The following is a 22,203-nucleotide window of genomic DNA, read 5'->3' as shown; positions in this document are numbered from 1 at the left end:
ATTGATAGACCGAATAGGAACAGGAATTGCAGTATTTTTCACTCAAATTTAATGAATAAAAAATAACTGTACAGGATAAAATTTTTGTCTTCTATATTATTTTTATCATTTTTATTACTTTAAAAAATTTAAACAGAATAAACAAAGCAATTTTCTTTTGTTTTCCAAATTAAATAATTGCCCAGTTGTTCAATAACATGAAGAACAGCTTTTTATAGTGAATTTTGATTCTTTGGAGAATTCGTATTGATTACTTACTGATTATTTCTCAATTAAGTGAAAGATGAAAAAATAGATAATTTTGCCGCGAAACATTAAACTTCGGAATTATTTGAGATACATTTCTTAATTTTTAATCTAAATAATTTAAAAATAATAGTATCTCATCTAGTGTATTTAAGAATGATTGTAACTTTATAAACGTCTTCATGTTACACCTATTTGTTCTGGTATAACAAAAGACAGGTATAACATTTTTAAGTTTTATTATGAAGAGTTAAATACTTTTTAAATAGATGTACGGATTATGTAATTTATTTATTCTTACATAAATTCAGCATCGTATTATGAGTTCTCATATTAACATTATGTTATTTAATATTAGTTTATCATATTAACAGTTAAAAATAGTTATTAAATTTTAGATATTTGTACAGATGCTTTTTGATGAAATTGTTTAGATGTGATTTTTGCAATTATGGCAGGATAATAAGAAGCAAAAAATATACTATAATAGTAGTCTTTATTTATTACATGAATACATTAATGTAAATTCTAACATTAAAGAATTAATTCATGATGTTGATTAAACTTTATCGGAACTTGTGAATTTCTTTTTTACTCTATTGCCGTTTATTTTCTTCTCTTAGTTGTTATCATATCTTCTTGAAAAACACAAAATATAGCCATTGTCCAAGAAAAATTAGAAGTTCAACTCCAGTCAAGCAGCTGGCTCCTAAAAGCAATCCCATAGCACCACCTATATCACCTTTTGAGGGAATATGAAATTAATCTATGAAGGGCTCAGAAGAAGAATATATAAAGTGATATTTTAGTGCATTAAAGCATTGAAGTGTTATGCAGAAGAGCGTATAAAGTGATATTTTAGTACACCAAGACATTGAAGTGCCCCGCAGAAAAACACATAAAAAGATATTTTAGTATATTAAAATATTGAAGTGCTTCGCAGAAGAGCGTATAAAGGGATATTTTAGTAAATTAAAGCAATGTAATCTTAGTATTGCATTTTTTTTCCAGCATAGAGAAATCAGGAAGATGTTTTGAAAACATTCTTTAGTTGAAAATCCTCCTATTTAAGAAATTTACAAAATAAACTTACGCTCTAAATTTATATCTAAAAGTAATAAATGTTTAGAAAGAATAGAAAAATTAGAAGTTCAACGTATAAAGGGATATTTTAGCAAATTAAAGCAATACAAGCTTAGTATGACAGAAGAGCGAATAAAGTAATTTTTTAGTACATCAAGACATTGAAGTGCTCCGCAGAAAAACATATAAAAGGATATTTTAGTATATTAAAACATTGAAGTGCTTCGCAGAAGAACGTGATATTTTAGTAAATTAAAGCAATATAAGCTTAGTATTAGTTGAAAACCGTTATATTTAAGAAATTTACAAATTAAAGTTACGCTCTAAATTTATATATAAAAGTAATATATTTTCTTAAACCAGAATATTTTTATTTTCAAGATGAAATTTAATATATTTTAAAACATGGAAATTTAAGTGCTTTAAGATTACTTGCAACGCAGCTTAAGACACGTAAATATTACAGTGCTTTCAAGTCGGCCTTGAATATACTTTTAAACTTTGAAAGTTAAGCTTTTTTACGATGATGCTTAAGGTAATTTTAAATAATGAAGTTTAATTGTTTTCACGCTAACACGTAATATTTTTTTCAACATGAAAATTTGAGTCTTACCAGGATGATGCATAATGTATTTTTAAATACGTAAATTTAAGTGTTTTCACGCTAACTAGTAATAAATTATTAAACACGGAAATTTAAATCTGTTTTCAAGAAGGAACTTAATACATTTTTAAACCTGGAAGATTAAATGTTTTCAAGACGAAAAAAATCGAGAAAATTTGAGAACCTATCATGGTTTTTATTTCAAAAAGTATTTTATTTTCAGTATGAGACCTAATTTGCATCTAAACACATGGTTTTAAAAAGGGGATTAACAAGTTCTTCCGAAAAGTTAGGATGAGTAGCAAAATGACGCTAACACGATTGGTACGTTGATTAACATGAATAACATAATCTCTCACGACCCGCGAAAATAGAAAATTGAGCGAGTTAAATACACATAAGCTTATGGATAAATAAAATGCTCAGTGGACAAAAAAAAAATTTCCGACAAATTAAACTATCTGACATCTTCACTTTCAGAACATGTCAAGGCAAGCTCTGATTATATAACATTACTTTATTTTTCTAAATTTTTAATAAGATTGGAAATTGTATATTGAATATGTATATATATTGTAAGGAAGAAATATTTTATAAATACAGATTTTTCAATTTCTGTACATTCTTAAAAGAGATTACCTCAAATTACTTGAATTTATTTAGCACGGTATTTCGCTTACCTCTTTGCTTATATAAATTAGACATAACGCATTTGCTTAAAATAATTGAAATATTCATCACAAAAAAAATTAAAGTATTCATTTTCTTTACTGAAAAATACATACTTACTGAATAAAGAAGATAGATAATGCTTGTGATAGATATTATGATAATAACTAATAGTGTTGTAAGAAATAGAGATTCTGCTTCTAAGAATCGAAAAAAAAACATGATTATACATAAACAAAAATTAATCAAAATTTCATAAATATAAGTACTATTTTTAAAAATTGCACGGTATCAAGTACTTAAACAGTTTAATAAAAAGTTCAATAATAAATGTATAGCTTTAGTTACTAATAGAGGCCTACTGCCACGATATCTAATATATTGCACATAAAAACTAAAATCGAATTTGAATTTATTATTCTACAATGGTATTTATAAGTGTAGATTGTTTTAAAATAAATGAGAAGAGAAAAAACTGTTCGTAATTTAAATTTATAAGAAAGCCAAGTTTCTTAAAATGTGCACATTCGATTTTTCTGTACTTTCAATTTTTTTAATTGCACTACTAAAATTTTCTCAAAATAAATTGTTAAATAATAACTTATTCAATAGTTATTTCATCATATTCAACCAAACCAGTAAAATAACCATAAAAAGATTATATTAAAACTGTTAATTATGAGAAGATTTGTTTATTGGATGTTTTCATCTAATACGGTTCAATAACTAGAATTTTATTCGAGCAACTAGAAATGTATTCGCACCTACTAGGGCCAAAGCACATAAGAACCAAGCACACGTTCTTTGTAAGCTTAAAGCTCAGCCTTGAATTTTGAGTTTATATTTTAATTTTCAATCATCGCATGCCTAACACAACAGCAAATGCCTAATAATTTAATATCAATGTGTTCCGAAAATTTTATGATGCCACTTTATTCCTTGCAGCCGAGTACATAGCCGAAAGGGTAAATCTGTTAAACTTTGCCTGACTAAACGAGGTCTCGAATCATAGCGTTGACATCACAATATTTCCAAAATTCAATTCCTTCAACACATGAGGAGTTTCCATTGTACTTCCCTCCTCAATTGGTGACCATGGACTTTTCGAATAAGAAACTCTCTTTTGCGTAAAATTGTCACGCCACAGAGATGTTTAGTCTAACATTTCCTATCTATCACTATAATTGGTACCACTAGGTAAACTAATTAAGCCACATTCCGCGATTCACTTGAACAATAACAACTCAACCACAACCTAACTTCAGTGTTCATTACCTAACAAAAAGTCTTACATAACTTTACTCCAATGCCCAGGGACATTATATTTTTACAGTTTCGAAGTCATGCCAGTTGTACTATATTATATGGTTACTTGCAATAACGGTTTATAGGTATGGGTAAATAAATGTTTCTAACCGTAAACTTTAAAGTCAGACAGACATATTTCCGTTATTTTACCATAAATTTGGATGGAAAATCTTAAGAGTGTATATATTCTCGCTAATCTTTAATAGCTTAAAATCTCATTTTCCAGTTATTTTTATTATTCGTGTTTTCTTTTTAAAATATAAAATGTTAAAAATTGTAGTATTATTTGGGAAGAATGGCACCCGTGAACGGCTGGTTTGTTTTAATAAATGCATTTAGAAAATAGCAGCAAGGCGGGTGCCCGAAAGGTCAAGCATCAATTAAGCTGGAATTTTGCATACAGACATATTTTAAGACTAAAAAATGCCAAGTGAATATTTTACTCCTACTTCGATATAGTTTTTAAATTATAACAACAGGAAACTTTATTTCTGATATTTCTCCAATTTCTCTTAGTGGGCAAAAAATTAAAAATTATGTCTGTTTTATTTTGAAAACGCTTGCTTTCGTGTTATGTGCAATGCATAAAAACACGTTCATTCAGAAAAGATAAATTTTTAACTTTTCTGCCAAATACCGTAATTTTAACTATGGTCTAAATTAATTAATTAGCATACTTAGTACAACTTTTGAATCTGAAAGATTAGATTTTATTACGTGAAAAGCCAATAGTAAGATCATAAGTTATTCAAAGTTTCTGTGTATGTTTTTAAAAGATATATACAAAAATATAACAGATCAGTTGAAAAGATATTATTTAATAGATAATTATCTTTAAACTAGTTACCGTTCTTGTAAACTGTAATTAAATCTCAATTGAGCATAAGATGATGTAGCTTCAAATATATAATCTAAACAAGGTGGTTGACATTCTTTCAATAAATCACCTGGAATAAATAATAATGTCATTTTCTTAACAATTTTCAATCCAAATTTTTCAAGGCATTTACGATACATGAAGCTTTAAATAAAAGCAGAAATTTACTGGGAGTTAAGTTTTAAACTGCAGGCAACTGCTGAAATAGTTTTCAATAAATGTAAATTGTTCACACTACGTTTCGAGCATCTGTAGATGTAGTTAGATACATCGGTGTTTAGAGCGTTGAATTGAGAAACAATATTAATAAAACTACAACTTACTTAATATTTTTGACAACTCTATTACAACGCAACCAAGCATTTGTTTAGGACCACAAACAGGATAGGAAGTATTACCACCTTCTAAAATAAGTAATAATGTTTAATATTTTGTTATTACAAGTATATCGGTGTCATTTTACTTTTTCATAATAGACAAAAAAAAAAAATACCTCACAACGTTTATTTAAGTGAAGTAAGTCTAATTAAACAATGGTCAATATTACTACGTAACTTTAAAACATCATGTAAGGGTGTTTTTTTGTTTGCTTCAATAATATTTCATAGATTTTTTAATGTTCTCCATGATTGTATGTATGTTATTAGCATAAAAATTAAATGAATTACCGATATTCAATTTAGTATATCCTCTTATAATATAGTCGGTCTATATTGCTGAAGGCTCTTTTTCGTCAATTGCTCATTTGTTAAACTGATTATGATTGATGATTAAGCTTCTATATTAAGCATCAATCCAAATACGACTCTGACTTTGGGTCTAACTAAGTTTCATTTTTCTGGAACAGAAGGAAAACATGAAACCACATGAAAATTGTTTCAAAGTTAGTCGTTCATAACTTATATCGACCACAGAAAATGGTATTGATTACAGCTCCTATTAGCGCAGGCATAATCTGGATGCAAAATTAATTTACACATTGTGAAATTGAGTAATTTGCATAAGTTACTCTTACCCAAAATAAAGCGATTAATCTGGAGCTTTGATAATATTTCACTTTGAAAAATATTTGCCGCATGTATTTACATCTGGAAATAAAATAACTACGTACCTAACTTGACCAGAACATATTTAACGACATTATTCTTTTGTTCTTTCCTATAACGCTTTAAGACTGATTATAAAGTGTTAAGGCAGTAATCTGTGTTTTGTTTTGTGTACGATAAACAAGTAACTTTTATTTTAGAATCATAACTTTTCTTATTTTATTAATACGCTACTATTTATTACTCCTATTAACGCAGGCGTAATTTAATGGAAAATTAATTAACACAATTTGAAATTACGAGATTTTTGTAAGTAACTGTTACCCAAAATAAAACAACTAAACTGGAGTTTTGATAAAGTTTTACTTGCCCTTGTTTATAAAGCTTTAAAACTGATTATAAAGTGCTAAGGCTAGAATCTGTGCTATGTTTTTATGTATGATTAACAAGTAACTTTTTTTCTCAGAATTATAACTTTTAAATTTCTTATTTCATGAATATGTAAAAGAATGTTTGAACCTTTTACCCAGATTATTTTAAATTCATTAGGTAAAATTTAAACTCGAAAAAACTTTTGTTTACATTTTTCTCCATCTTCCATAAATCTTCGTATATTTGACACTGATTAGCGGAAGTGTTAGAATACTATCTGTCAATCACAGTGAAGTAAGATTTCAAACACACTGAAACGCGACCTCACTGAGAGCTGCCAATTAATAGTGTCTGAATTGAAAAATATTCAAAAAGTTAAATAAGATGAGGTATAATTTAAATTAAAAAAATATATATATATATATATATAAATATATATATATATATATATATATATATATATATATATATATATATATATATATATATATATATATATATATATATATATATATATATATATATATATATATATATATATATATATATATATATATATATATATATATATATATATATATATATATATATATATATATATATATATATATATATATATATATATATATATATATATATACACAAATTAACATGAAAAACATGAATAAAATAAAAATAAAAAACTAAATGGTAGAGAAACAAGAATGGAAAAGGCAAATAGTCGTTGTCAAGACACATCTGATTGGAAAATGTTTGAAAAGTTAGGTCATATGAAGAATATATATATATATATATATATATATATATATATATATATATATATATATATATATATATATATATATATATATATATATATATATATTCTTCATATGACCTAACTTTTCAAACATTTTCCAATTTAGACTCTGATAATCTTCAGTGTTCAGTACAGTTAGACCATCACGAGATAAGTTCACGACTTCATTGAAACCCAATCTCATTGAAAACTACCGATTTTCAGTGTCTGAATTTGAAAAATGTGTTATGTAAGATGAGGTATAATTTAAACTGAAAAAAGCTTTAGATCAATCTTTATCTCACACAACTCTTCGTATATTTTTCTAGTTAAGCATTCACAATTGGCAGTGTTCGGATACTATTTGACAGTCACGAGATACGCTTTCTACCTTATTGAGAATTGCCGATTATCAGTGTCTGAATTAAAAAACATACGAAACGTTGTGTAAGATAAGGTATAATTTTAACTCGATAAAAGCTTTCTGCTGACATTTTTTTCATCTCACACAACTTTTCTATTTTTCTATTCAAACACTAATGATCGGCATTGTTCGAAGACTATATGAAAAGCAGGAGATAAGCAGGAGATCAAACTGAAATCAAACCTTACTGAGAACTCACTTCATGATTGCCAGACAGTAAGTCAATTCATTAAGTTGCTCTATACTTTTCAGCGTCATTATTATTAAAAAAATAACAAAACATTTTGCTATTAAACATATCAGTTATATCGGCTCTCTCTAACAAACACCAATAAACAGAATTGAAACTGAATAAAAAAAATTTTAAGAAAATATCAAAAATATAATCGTTACAAATCTGTATTTTATTTGGTGATACTGAGCACAGAGTTTGATTGTTATTAAAATCAATACGAAACACAAAAAGAAAACGAGTTATGCCTTACTTTTGCATCCGTCAAGTATCCAAGTACAGTTGCACTTTACTCTCATTCTAAATGCAGCATTCTGAAACAAGCATTCTTGAATGCTGTAATCTTCATCTAGGCAATCAACTTTGGGGCATTCTGTCACGAGACCATACCATTTTGTGTATTTAGCACTATAATCGGTCTAAAAAAGTTGAATGCATAAATTACTTTTAAAAAGAAATGAATTATTAAATTAAAAGTCAGTTCGTAGTTAATATTGTTCATTAATTCCCAGAAAAATTTAAAATTACACGTATTAATCACTTTTAAATCAAAATGAAATCATGAAAACCATCTTTTATGTATATATATATATATTATATATATATATATATATATATATATATATATATATATATATATATATATATATATATATATATATATATATATATATATATATATATATATATATATATATATATATATATATATATATATATATATATATATATATATATATATATATATATATATATATATATATATATATATATATATATATATATATTTGTAAGAGCTTATGATCTTATTTGAAGAAAAAACAACTCATTTCCATAGATGAGGCCCAAGCTAATTTTTATAAGTTTTCTTTAACGTTTTATGATGAATTCTTTAAGGAAAAGGTTTCCCTTATCAGGGTCTTCGGGCTCAGCAAAAATGTCCTCCTATTGTTTTAAAATTCCTAGTAAATCAGAATTTTTGACATATTCTGTTATTTCCTTTGTTTCGTGGATGTCATTCTGAAAAATTGTGTTTCTATTCACAGAATTTATCTCAAAAACATTCGAAATCGTCAGACATTTTTTTTCTTTTTTCCGTAGAATGTTTATTTTCGTTTACTTCATTTGTCATATTTATTTCTGCATTTGTTTGTCTAATGTTCCCTTTCTCTGTTTTATTAGTTGTTTGTTTACTGGTGCTGACGCTTATTTCCATTGTAATTTCAGTTATAACTTGTAAAGTCAAGTCGCGATTTTCCGGAGGTGTGAAAGTGATCAGTTTTCTGTTTCCTTGGGAAACAATTTGCTGTACACAATTTATAACGATGCGAAAATTTATTTAAAGATTGCATCACCTGTATGGCATAGTTTAGATCTTTTTTTAGTACTAGAAACTCAGTCGATCTAACCAAATCACAAATTTTTAAATTAAAGGAGCACTCTTTTAACAAATGTTAATTTTCCTTCATCCCTTTACATTTATCCCTATACAACTTTTAATGGGAGCATTCAATTTTGATACAATATGCTCGGTCATCAAATTTATTGTTGATCCCGTATTCAAGTTTAGCATTGATTTTTACTTGCTACTCGAGTTATCTTTCTTTTTTATTTGATCTTTATACTGTACGGATTGTTGACTTTCTATGTATTATTCTGGGGGTAAATCTTTCATCGCATGTGTTGTCTGGTTTTTATATTTTATATAATTACTTAAATCAAGTTTAACCACATTTTGCTTTAGTTGTTTAGGAGTAGTGTAAGGTGAGCGATTAGTATGTATTTTATTTTGTTCTCTATCCGTGCAAATTCGGTCATATATCCTGAGTTTGTGCTTAAAATCATTTAAATTAGTTGACAAACATAATATAGTTTTGCTTTGTTCGTTAATAGAAAATTTCGGATGTGTCGTTAATAGAAAATTTTATTAAAGCTTGTTCATCAATTATACTTTGGCTTGCAATTTCTTTCAATTTAAGAAATATATTCTTGCACAAATTTGTACGAACGTGTTTTTTCGATTTAAAAAAAAATTTCATGAATTTTGACTGTGTTAAAGTCGACTAGAAATTCATCGATTAACTATTTTTTAATTGAGTGAATGAATTTAGATTAAGATGGCTACGAAGAAGCAGCAACTCTTTTCAGTGTAAAAACTTATTATCATATAAAAATTATGTAAAGGGGATAAATCGGCCTGATTTTCAAACAATTTGAACCACAAATTAATGTTTTCATGCTTTTTGCCATTTTAAAAGTAGAACAGAAAAAGAATTAGAAAAGAAAAGTAGAAAAGAAAGTAGAACATTTTGTTCTGCATTTAAATTATCGTTTTCTACACTGAAATAAATTTCAGTTCTATTGAAATTATTAGAAGTTTGAATACTTTTAGAATTTTGCAGAATTATTTATAAAATTGATATTGTTTGAATACTTACAGAATCCGGTTGCCTATAAATTCCTAAATTATTTTTAACATCATTATGATTAATCATCGATATTATACTCATGATTTATTTGTTATTTCTTGTTTTCATACGTAAATTTCTTCAAAAATTTAGTTAAAAATAATTCTATTAAAAGTAATAAGGAAAAAGCAATAACTCAAACTATAAGAGGATATTTATGTAATATACTTCAATCTTTTGTACCATTTTAGCTTATTATGTTTTAGAAAGTTCGCTTCTTAGTAATGAACAATTTATAATATGAAACCTTACAAGGATTATAATTTTAAGAAATATTTAATGCGTATTATATCCAATGAAATACAAAGAAACAGATAAACTTCTTTTTGAAACTGAAAAAATTCCTTTCAGGAGCACAATATTGTTTTAAAAAAATAACTTGCCCTTTTAGAAGAAGAATGCGCATCCACAAAATATGGTAAAAAAAAAATAATTCATCGGAAAAACGTTTTGCTTAAAACTTTTACGTAAAGTTACGCTAAGAAAATCAGAAAGAAATATTTTTTCGTGCTGTTTCTTACAGTTTCTTACAGCTGTTTCTCGCAGTTTACAGTTTTTAGAATCTTCAATAAGTGTTGATATCATGTGATTCTGAGCAGTTGAAATTATCCAGATGGCTTATTCGACGATTCTATTAAGTGAAATTTATTGTTTCACATGATTTTTTTAAAGTTGTATATTTTTGACATGGCACTATTGAGTATTGAGACACTATTGAGTATTTTTATATTAAATTTTTTGTTGATTCGATGACCTGCTTTTATCTTTTTTGATTTTCTGACTGATGACCTGCTTTTATCCTTTTTGATTTACTTCGCATGGGAGGAAAATAAAAAGAATCTTCTGACTTTTCTGACAAAAGGAACTTGAGTGAATTATAAGTTCAATGATCAATATTTTCATCTTATTCTTTCCTTTGTTTAAAAAAGAGTAGCTGTGCTTCAACATTTTCCTTTTTTCTTCCTCTTTTCTGATTGTTTCAAATATATTTCAAAATTTATTTTTAGAACCCAAGATATAAATTACCGAATGCCAGCTAATAAGATCTTATGATCTTATTTAAAGAAAAAACAAGTCATTTCCATAGACGGGCCCAAGCTGATTTTTTATAAGTTTTATTTAACACCTTAAGATGAATTCTTTATGAAAAAGACTTCATCAATCAGGGTCTTGGGGTTTGGACATTTGGGCCGGAGGTTTTGCTAGAAGTTGCATCATGAAAAATCTACGCATCTTCAATGGATTCCAAAATTTAACCCGAAATTCTGAAAGGTAATTGATTGCAAGAATATCCTTAAGTTAATCAAACGCCCTTTAAACAGGAAAACTTAGAGTTAAAAGTACTTAATGGGAAAGTTAGAAATATTAACGGAAAAGTTAAAAAGTTAGAGAAAACTTGGAAAATAATAAAGATTAATGAAAAGAGTAAATGAAGAAATAAATATTTAAAAATAAATTAGTTTTTCTCCTTTTTCTTCTTGTCTTTATTGTGCTATATATATATATATATATATATATATATATATATATATATATATATATATATGCAATATTCCTTAAAGGGATCAGACTAGAAACGTAATTTAATTGATAAAGAAACTCATGAGTTTATTTTCCTGAAATTTATATGTATTGTTCAAGGAATTAAATCATCCATCAAAGCAACATTTAATGATGAAATATTAAAATGTAGTTTGAAAATTCATCAAGATTCATTGGTTTGTCAGTGGCAACTGATTTCCAGTTAGTACCCATAACAATACAAAACTATATTCGGCATAAATATGCATTGAAAAATATCAGACCTAAAATCATTTCATACTACATTTTATTTAAATTTTCTTGCTCTTTCTAACTATTGTCTTTTCCTTATTAAGAGATAAAGTCTTATAATTAGAGGATACGTTCCTGATACTCCAGTTCGTCCAAAATCCCAAAAATACTTTTAGCCAAATTTTGATTCTTTTTAAATAGTAATATTGCAAAAGCAATGAACTTACTATTCGTAGAGTGAGTCGTAAGCTCATTGTTACTCCCGGTGCAACTAGAAGTCCATCTTTAGGGAGAATCATTCTAGGTTTGAATCTTGGATCGTGCACTAAAAGCAAATAGCCTTCTTCAGAATCAGTAGCTGAAACATAAATCACTTTTTTATGATGAATTATATTTATTATATGAACGTTTTCATCCTATATTATGGTGTTAATTATGTCGTGAGATTCAAGATACGTCCAAAAAAAAAAGGAATGTATAAAGTGACCTGCTTATCCTTGAATAGTTTGAAATAAGTAATTTTTTAATTTTTTTTCTCCATAGATTAAAACTTTTAGCTATAGACCGGCCTCCATCTACCAATTATGCTATAATAATAAGAAAATTGCATTAACCTTCCGGGCTATGCTTGTCGGCTATCGGCTTGAAGAATGCATGCAAGTTCTTTTACCGATTTTAGACGGTTGTTGCATCCCTTAATTCGATTATCCGACTCATCCCAGAGGTTTTTTATAGGATTTCTACAGGATTCGGGTTTGGATGCTGAGAAAGCCAGTCCATTCGGTTCATTCCATTGTCATCCTACCTATCCATGATGGACCTTGTAACATGAGAAGTGGTGTTGTCATCCTGGAAGTAATAATGATCTGAACCGAATGATTGCAACTGCGTAAGAAGCACATTGTTGTCCAGATTAGGTGTCGGTGTTGAGCTCACCAGGAATGGGGATCAAGGGTAACAGTCCATACCAAAAGAAACATCCTCACACCATAACTACACCTGCACCAAACTTTACTTGCTTTCTAATAAAGGAACGAAGAAAATTGACGCCGGAAAACGTCCAGTCAATGGTATAGCAATGGATCACATGGTCGCCATTCATGGCCAGTCCCATGTTATGTTTTCAGAGAGGCCTAAAAACTACTTTGAGACAGTATAAAGGCTTCAAAAGACGGGTCTTGGTCACACTTTTAAAGATTTACCGCTAGTCAGTGACCGTCAAAAAGTATTCCACTGACTGTGAAAATAAACTTATGCTTGTAAAATGCAGGTTTTGTTTCTTGTTTTTTTACGTAAAATGCTTGGTCACTAACAGTAAATTTATGTCATTCTTGTAAAAATTATCGTCAGCTTAGGCTTCGGCAGTTTTTGAGACTTATACGATTAATTTGTTTGTCGACTCAATGCGAACAGTAGAGCAAGGCGAATTTGTGCTATGCTGTCGTTTGCCAAAGAATGAGAGAGTTACATGTTTGTTGTGCGTGATCACCAATATAAATAATCTGTGACAGAGATGCTCAAACCCAAGAATTTTTTGTTTCCGTTGCCTGGTTATGTAACTGCCATGATAAAGGGTGTATACTACTGAATTGAATTAGGAAGCTTCATACAGTGTCCTCTGCAATAGGAATTTGATTGAATTCAATAATAATAAAATTTTTTAATTTCGATTAGGCAAAATGTTAAATCCTATTATGGCTTTGAAATAAGGTAAGTTTAGTAAGAATTTTATCAATTTATCGTTTCATTCTGACATTTTTTTTATCATAACTTTATGTATACCGTTTTTTTAGGGGTAAAGATCAATAACTATAAATAAATTTCTGGATTAGGCTTTTTTTCCTTTAAAGAAGGAAGCTGGCCGAATAATTGACGGTCAACTCTCTGAATATTATGAAAATTTCTTAGGGAATAGCGGCTAGCCTAAACTCGACCACCACTTATGTCTGGACAACAGATACTTTGTCATTCCTATGCTTCTCAGATAATCTAAAAAGCGAGATTTTTCTTAAGGAATACTTCAGATTATTTTTGATCATTTCTCTCATTGTTCCAATGTAGACATCAGAAATAAATATCAAGGTGACTTTTTTGGAAAAAGAATAATCAATCTTATTGCATAAATTCCAAAAATCTCCTTTAAAATTCTGTATTTTTTTCTGAAAGACAAGCTTTGCAATTCACCGATGCCAAAGTTTAAAACATTAAAAATTATACTAATCAAACTATCAAATTTTTTACATTTAAAGATAACCATTTATTTTCAACTAAAATTCTAAATAATTCAACTTAAAAAAAATTTAAATTCCAATATCAAGTTCAAGAGCCAGGATGGCTTAGACCATAAAGTGTTCGTTTTAAAATAAGGTAACCGCGGTTTGAATCTGGGAGTTGTTAAGGTGATTCGTGCATTGCTCCCGGCTTGCACATAGCACAGACACAGTAATAGAACGATGGTTTAGAATGCCCATACTGTCTAGCTGACCGGAGGATGCTTTAATAGTTTTCCTCTCCGTGTAACGCAAATGAGAATTAATTTTATTCAAAAAATTCTTAACTAAAGTGAGTTCACCCCAATTCTTGATTCAAGTAATGATCATGGAAGATACCTTGTCTTCCACCTTGGGGTCAAACTTACAAGGTATTAAGTACAGCCAAGGTATACAGTCATAAATCTGATATGGTTCTACGTTGAAAAATTCTTCAGTGCTCAGATTTTTATACTGTTACATTTATTTTTTAGTAAACAATATAAAGTTAAAAAATTCCAGGCTAAAATCATCAACTAAAATGATCCAATGTCACTTCTAAATATTAACATTTTCCTTATTCCACATTTTTTCTTCGAATGTTAAGTAATATTCCGCCCCTCAAACTAGAAATTTCTAACTTCTTTTCATTATAAATCTTATCTTTTATTGATCAAATATTGGAATCTAAAATAATAAACGAGCTAAAATCATCTATTAAAATGCTTCAATTGAAGTTGTCACTTCTAAATATTAACATTTTCCCCTTTTAATTATTCCATATTTTTTCTTCGAATGCTAAATAATATTCTCCGAATTTTCTTCTGAATAATATTTTTCGATTGCTCCACAAACGTAAAATTTCCAACTTCTTTTAATTTAAAATCATTTATTCAATTGATCGAAAATTCGAATCTATAATAAACAAGCATTCAACGTCTTATTCATTATTCTTTGGCCTTGAATTAATTTCCAAGCATCATCGATTATTATTTTTTAGTTATAGTTTGTTTTTCTTTAAAGATAATTTCATAAATGCATTTGTCTACGTATAAGAGTTTTTGTTTTATTAGCAAAAGAAAATAGAAAAGTTTGTGAGTTTAACGTCAAAATTATCAAGAAAAAGTTTAAAGAAAAAACTATTATTGTGAAATGATACGGTAGCCAAGGAGTAATCAGACAGTAAATAAATGAGTTGTCACGATAAAAATCTATTGTCTGAAATTATAAGATAAAGAAGATTATTAGAACGATGTTTTTATACTGATAACATAGGGTTACCTATGGCATTAACCAAACTTGTTTGAGTTTATCCTTTCTTGAATTGCAATTTCGATTTGATATGTTTACTTAGACTGACTCAATATCGAAAAGAAATACAGCACATCGCCAGCTTTCGGAAAGATGAAGGCTAATCGATTTATTCTGCCTACAGTTATTGTTAACTTAAAAATATTTAACTGTTTTGTCCAATAAGTTTTTTTCTGATTTAAAGTGATTGATAATTTAATATTTAACTGTTTTATCTGAAAATATTTTTTTAAAGGATAATGTCAAATTGATTGTTTTTTGATCTGCAGTTATTAATAACCTATCGGCATTTAGCTGGTTTTTCTTAAAGGATTTTTTCTAAAGAGCAATTTTTTTTCTCAAATGACATAAATTTTTTTCTGGGATGCAGTTATTTATAATTTAACAATATTTCCCTATTTTGTCTTTTTCTTTTAAGTTTCCGACCAGAGAATTTATCTTTTGGGACATTTTTTAAAAATAGTTATTAGTAATGTATTAGTATTTAGCTTGTCTTTCTTCAAGGAATCTTCCTAATTTTTTTTTCCTCAAAAGATTTTGTCTAATTAAATTTTTTCTGGTGTACAGTTATTCGTAACTTAAAAAAATTTATCTATTATGCTTTTCTAAATTCATTTCTCAGAATTAATCTTTTGGAAACTTTTCATATTAAAATTTTTGCAGTGCATTGAAATTATTTTTGTTTGCTAACTATTAAAGATTATTTAGTTTGATTTTCTTCCCGATCGTATAAAGTGTATAATGTCAGTAAAACAATGACGGAAAACTGTATTTCTCTAAGGCTAATGTGACAACATTCAAGCAACGTATCCATAACAAAATATTATGTGTAAATTATTAAAGATCTAATAGAAAAAAATCATAAAGAAAAGTCAAATAACAATTATTTGAAAAAATGGTAAAATATAAGGGTGTTAATAAATTCGTATCTCTGAAAGATATTCTAGGTTGCGTTAAATGCTTCTTATTTGATATATTAGATCCTAAATATTTAGTTCACTTTTTCCTTAAAGTATTTCCTTGAGGGCTGAAAAAAACATAGTTTCATTTTTTTCGTTTTGTTTGGATCAAAAAATAAAAATGACAATAATACGTTCAGAAATAATACAAAATTTTCTAAGTTTCAATTCCGTTTTTTCTCTTACCTTATTTTGACTCTTTCTCATAAATATATGAATTTTAATTTTACGTGAGCATTAATTTTGTTTTTTAATACCGTCTTTGAACAGCAGACCCAATTTCGGGTTTACGACTACTGACATTCACTCCCGTAACCTTGCAATTTTGAACCCAATCCAGAAGACAAGGTAACTCCTGGATCAAGTATTGGGAGAAATTTGCCTTCGTGGAGGATTTTTTGATGGAACTAACCTACATTTGCGTTACACCGAGAGGAAACCTTCCACGTTTAGCCCGATGCAAGGGGTCTCTAACTCATGATTCCTGGCACTACCATTGAGGAAATTTTAAGTCGGTATTGCTGTCGGTGCGTATCGGACTCGGAATTCATACCTACAAGTCAATTTGAACCCAGTTCACCTCATTGGGAGACGAATTCTCTATTACCTGAGCCACCACGGGTCCATGAGCATTAATTGAGACGGCTTTTTCTTAAATTAACGAAGAAAAAAATACAAAATAAAATGCACAAAAAATTTACTTTAGGCCTGTGCCACACATTACAAAAAATTCTAGATCAAATTAAGGTAAAAAGTGCGAACACTGAGGGTGCTGGTACTTTTGACAATAAAATCCGTTTTTATCGGAACTTGATACGGAGCAAAAAATAAGCTATACTGTAAAATAATAATAAAAAATAAGCTATACAAATAATTTTCACAGCAGCACTTACCGTGGAATCACTGAATCATTCCCATTAAAAAAATATTATTGTAAAAATGACGGTATAAATTTTACGGTAAAAATAAAATTTATGGTAAAATGGATTTTATGAACGATTCATCCCAACTTTATACCGTAATTTGATCCGGAATTTTTTGCAGTGCACAAATCAATGTTTATAGCGAAAATTTTCCAAAAAAATATTTTCATTTAAGATGAGCTCGAATGCAAATTTTAATTGATGGAAAAGAAGTGCTGTGATGTATGTAAAAAACAAGAATGTGATACATTTTATTGATAATATAAAAAATTGTACACAAATAATTTTTTCATAGTGTATGCCGGATGCGTATTGTTACTGGTTAGAGTTATCAGCTGATTATTTTCATCAAATTCTTAAAAACGGAATAATTTATGTACGGTAACATAAAAAGTTCTTTGGTTATCAGACGTACAATCACTGAAATTTAAAATAAAAGTAACTTGGTTGCTCATCAAAATTCATTAAAAGAGAGTTAGTCTTTGAACTAGAGGGTCAGAAATGCCCAGGGCAGTGTTCTGCTCTTGTTTTCCAATTAATCAGCCGTACTCAAGTGTCAAATAACGCTAGAAATTTATTTTCCACACTAACTTTAATAACAAATTATTTTTCATCACTTTAGAAATAATATGGAATTTATAGTTTGTTAAAATGTAGAATTATTTAAGTGTTAGAAAGTGTATCAGGAAAGGACCTCTCAATAACAATAAGCGAATCCTAATTTAAATTCCTTGGTTTATGGCTAATCAGTTCTATTATTATTAAGGAATCAGTTGAAGAATCGACTTTAAATTATATATTTCTAACTTTATTAATATTAAATTAAAACTGACATACTTACACTAATTCTAATTAATATTTCTAACTGACGATTAAACTTTACAATTCCTACTGTATTTACATACTCAAAATACAGTAAAATAATTATTTTTGTGTGAAGTAGATTTTCTGTATCAATGGTTTAATGGAATTAAAACCTTCAAGCACTAATTGGGTTGAGCTGAAAGGAGGGCATCGTATTTGGTAAAAATATTTTAAATGTGTACATAAAATCATATTGTTCCGAACAAATGAAAAATAAATTAGACAAACATGGAACGTTTACCTATTTTTATCAAAACATTTTTCCTTTTTTTTCCCTTTTTAACAAAATAAAATTACAAATTTCATATTATTCGATAGTTCATTATGTGTGGCACCTGTTTATGTAATAATTTTTTAGTTACAGTATAAACTAATCTTTTTAAATATGATACGTGATATAGTTTGGTCCAATGCAAAAGAGGTTGGATAATCCGTGGGTTCAGGGGATAGAGTGTTTGCCTTCTAATGAGATAAACCGGGTTCCAATCCCAGCGATGGCTGGTCGATAAGAATTCTGCATTCGGCTTACACCGACCACAGTGCTGACGTAAATTATCCGCAGTGGTAGACGGAACATGGGTTAGAGTTACCTTGCCATCAGGCTAACCGTGGGAGGTTTCGTGGTTTACTTCTCCATATAACGCAAATGCGAGTTAGTTCCATCAAAAAGTCCTCCTCGAAGGCAAATTTCTCCCAATACTTGATCCAGAAGTTGCCTTGTCTTCTGGATTGGGCTCAAAATTACAAGAATTCGTAGTTGAACATTAGCAGTCGTATACCAAAAAAATAGTTTGGCTGTTCAACGACGGTTTCAAAATAAAAAAGGCATATATATAAACTCCATACGGCGTTAAAACTGAAAAATAAATTTTTATTGTAAATAAAGGAAAATTTTTAAAACAAATTTAAAAATTTAATTAAAAAATTATGTATGTCTTGCGTATCATTCCCCCCCCCCCCCAATTTTCGACTTCTAAATATATGCACTGTTACAATTGTTAAAATTATTCGCTAAGGAGACTACGGAGTTGGACATTAGTAGTCGTAAATCCGAAACATTGGGTCAGCTGTCCAACAATGGTTATAAAAAAAAGAAGAGATTTTTGCATAAGCAGGAATTAAAAGCGCTATTAAAATCTATTCAGCAATTGTTAAGTACAACAGGAAATGTTACAAGCAGTAATTGGGTTTAAAAATATAATAAATAAATATTTACATATGAGAAACATAAAAAAAATTGATATAAAAGTACTGATATGATTGATTGGTATTGATATGATTGTACATACTGTTTGTTGTGGGAACATGAAGGTCTATGATAAAAGGCATTGTTTCCATTTCTAGCTGATCAAAAGTGGTTTTTTCATAATTCAGTGCGTAACAGAAACCAAAAGTAGTCAATATAGGCTCAAACACAGAACAACAATTCAACTCCTGAAAACCTACCGAACATCTTTCAAAAACTTCTTCACATCTGTAAGAAACAAAGTTTACTACAGTAAGAAAAGTTCAATGCGAACAATCTAATTTCTTTCTATCAATTTTAGGTCTTGAAACAAAATTGTTAGATTTTTAAATGAAACATATTAATATAATTGCAAGACGCATATTAAAACTCCTTATCAACCTCTTAAAGCCTTATCCTACAATGGGAAAAAAAGTATGGTCAAAAATATCTGAATTTGGTAAAATTCACCGTAATTTTTAGATCCATGGGAGCACCAGAAAGCATGATAATTCATACCATAGGATTTTTGTAATGATTTTTGAAAAATCAGCAATAAAATATAATTTTATTACCCTGATGTTTGGAAGTAAATGTTGTACCTTATGCATGATACCTTAGACCATGGCATAAAAATCATTTGTTTGGTTAAATGTACTACTCAGTTTTGTATAATTCATTTGGTTATTTTTTCTTTACCATATGAAAGGAAAAAGTACCAAATGATTTTTTTGAATACCATATATTTTGGTTTTTAATACAAAATTATGTTTTTTTTAAAGAAAGGAAAAAAAAACAGAAGTATTGTTACCATACAAAACAGTAATTCTAGCAACAATTTTTTCTACATGTATATCGTAAGCATTTGAACAAAGAAGTATTAATCACGAATAAGTATTGATATAGTTGCTTTGCATTGCTCATAGGTTGTAATAGCAATTGCTGAGCATTATTATTGACAAAAAAGTATTATTACCTTTTACGGGCATTTTTTATTTCACTTCCTTTGGTTATGCTTAAACATCCTTTGGCATCTTAGGTATTTACTTATAAGTTTCAAGGAGTGCGCGATTGGTATTTTCTTGCATATCTGAAAAAATATTTACATGCCAGACCAGGCTGTAAGAGAAAGAACGCATGCCTGATCTGAAATTTTGCATTCCCGGGACATATTGGGCAGTACAATTTTGGAACCCTGCCTTATAATTCAAAAAGGCCTAAAAATCCCAAATCAAATTCACTTTTATTATTATATTATTATATACAATGCTCAAATTTATTAAATCTGGTTATGCAAAGTGTAAGAAAAATTTTTTTCTTGAAATAATTAAAGAATACCACAAAAAATACTTTTTGTAATTATGATTTACTTTACATAAATTAATTTAATAATTATTTAAAGGTTTCAACAAGAACTTTTATATATACATAATTTAAGACTCATAAGTTTCAAAAAATAAAATCTAAAATTTAAGGAAGAGGTTGAACGTTTGGAATCCATCTATTCCATTTCAATTTTATATTTTTTCGAGTAATTAAATTAAAGTTAATTGGGAATTTTAATGCACCTTACACTTTAAAAGTTTTCCATCACTTATAAATTTAAATAAAAATGGTTGATTATTAATAATTAAAAAAAAAACATTTTTTCTTGGAATTTTCGCTGGATAAGCAAAAGTAATAACTGTGTATGTTTTTTATTCGATTAAATTGTTCTTTAAATTACCCGAAAGATGCTAAAAGTATTTAAAATTACTCATTTTGCACCAACTTTTTTTAAATATATCAAAAACATTTACTCTAATTCAAATGCCTACATGATGATTGCTTCATTTAATTTATGTATTTTTCAAATAAATTATTATAGGCCTTACTAATTCAAAAAATTGACTATGACTACTAGTTAGTTTATAGCCTTACTTGTAACTACTGTTCCAAAGTAATTTCGTAATTCCTTCTTCATTTAGGGTACTGTTTTCAAAGTCTTGCAGTTGTTTTTTAAGGAGCCATAACGTATTATTATTACTCATAGATTTTGTAATTGCTTCCTGCAAATGTATCCTTTCACCTAATGTAAGACCACTGTAAGGATACCCGAGGCTCAGAGCATGGTACATTGTTAAGGATAAAGAATCTTCCGTTTCTGTAAAATCAATTGAAATACATTTAATAATAAGTCACCTTCTAAGCCATCTAAATTACTGAAAAAAGTTTTCTTGCTAAAAGTTTCGAAATCTGTACACTGTTTCAAGGTTTATTTATTTCAAAACTATTAATACACGTTCGTTTGCTGTCACTTTCTTAAAATGTTCAGCATTATTTCTAAGACCTTACGTTATTAATAAATATTATTATCTGGCTATTATATACAAATTAGTAATTATGAGCTCTTATAATATTAGGTTGTCAAAAAAATTCTGTAACACTTGCGAAAATTTCAACTTTTCATGAATTTCAATTTTGTGTTGTTGTTTTTTGGTGATCTTTGTTTCAACTTTCATCAATATGCTCTAAATGACTTTGGATAAAACTGAACTTCGGGTTTTGATTCGCTAATGCTATAAACGAGATAGTTCAGCAAGGGATGCAGCAAGAGTGTTTCAAAACCTTTTTTAACAACCTAATATTACTATAGTTTTTGCATGGAATAAAACTTCTTTAAATTTTCTACGTATAAGGACTTAAGTATATTAACAAATACTACTATTAGGCTATTATAATACATTAACAATATAATAGATTAGTAATTATTAGTTCCTTATAGTATTACTATACTACCGGGCAATTGAAAA

At 28.1% G+C, this 22,203-nt stretch overlaps 1 protein-coding gene across 2 annotated transcripts in view; it reads right to left on the bottom strand.

Annotated features, from left to right (window-relative positions):
- Positions 1-725: 725 nt before the first annotated feature.
- Positions 726-22,203, bottom strand: part of LOC107436411 (bile acid-sensitive ion channel) — a 35,594-nt gene continuing 14,116 nt past the window's right edge. For both annotated transcript variants that reach the window (XM_087153955.1, XM_087153956.1), the window contains exons 4-11: positions 21,332-21,554; positions 19,476-19,660; positions 12,108-12,238; positions 7,893-8,058; positions 5,111-5,191; positions 4,758-4,857; positions 2,723-2,802; positions 726-988 (exon numbers count right to left, since the gene is read on the bottom strand). In XM_087153955.1, coding sequence (XP_087010081.1) covers positions 876-988; positions 2,723-2,802; positions 4,758-4,857; positions 5,111-5,191; positions 7,893-8,058; positions 12,108-12,238; positions 19,476-19,660; positions 21,332-21,554 — 1,079 coding nt within the window. In that variant the 3' untranslated portion in view covers positions 726-875. The remainder of the gene's footprint in view (positions 989-2,722; positions 2,803-4,757; positions 4,858-5,110; positions 5,192-7,892; positions 8,059-12,107; positions 12,239-19,475; positions 19,661-21,331; positions 21,555-22,203) is intronic.

The sequence above is a fragment of the Parasteatoda tepidariorum genome, chromosome 10 (assembly GCF_982258835.1).
Source record: "Parasteatoda tepidariorum strain Cologne lab strain chromosome 10, Ptep-v5.0, whole genome shotgun sequence".
NCBI lineage: Eukaryota > Metazoa > Arthropoda > Arachnida > Araneae > Theridiidae > Parasteatoda > Parasteatoda tepidariorum.
Note: the sequence above shows the minus strand (reverse complement) of the source record. Positions and strands in the feature narration are given on the sequence as shown.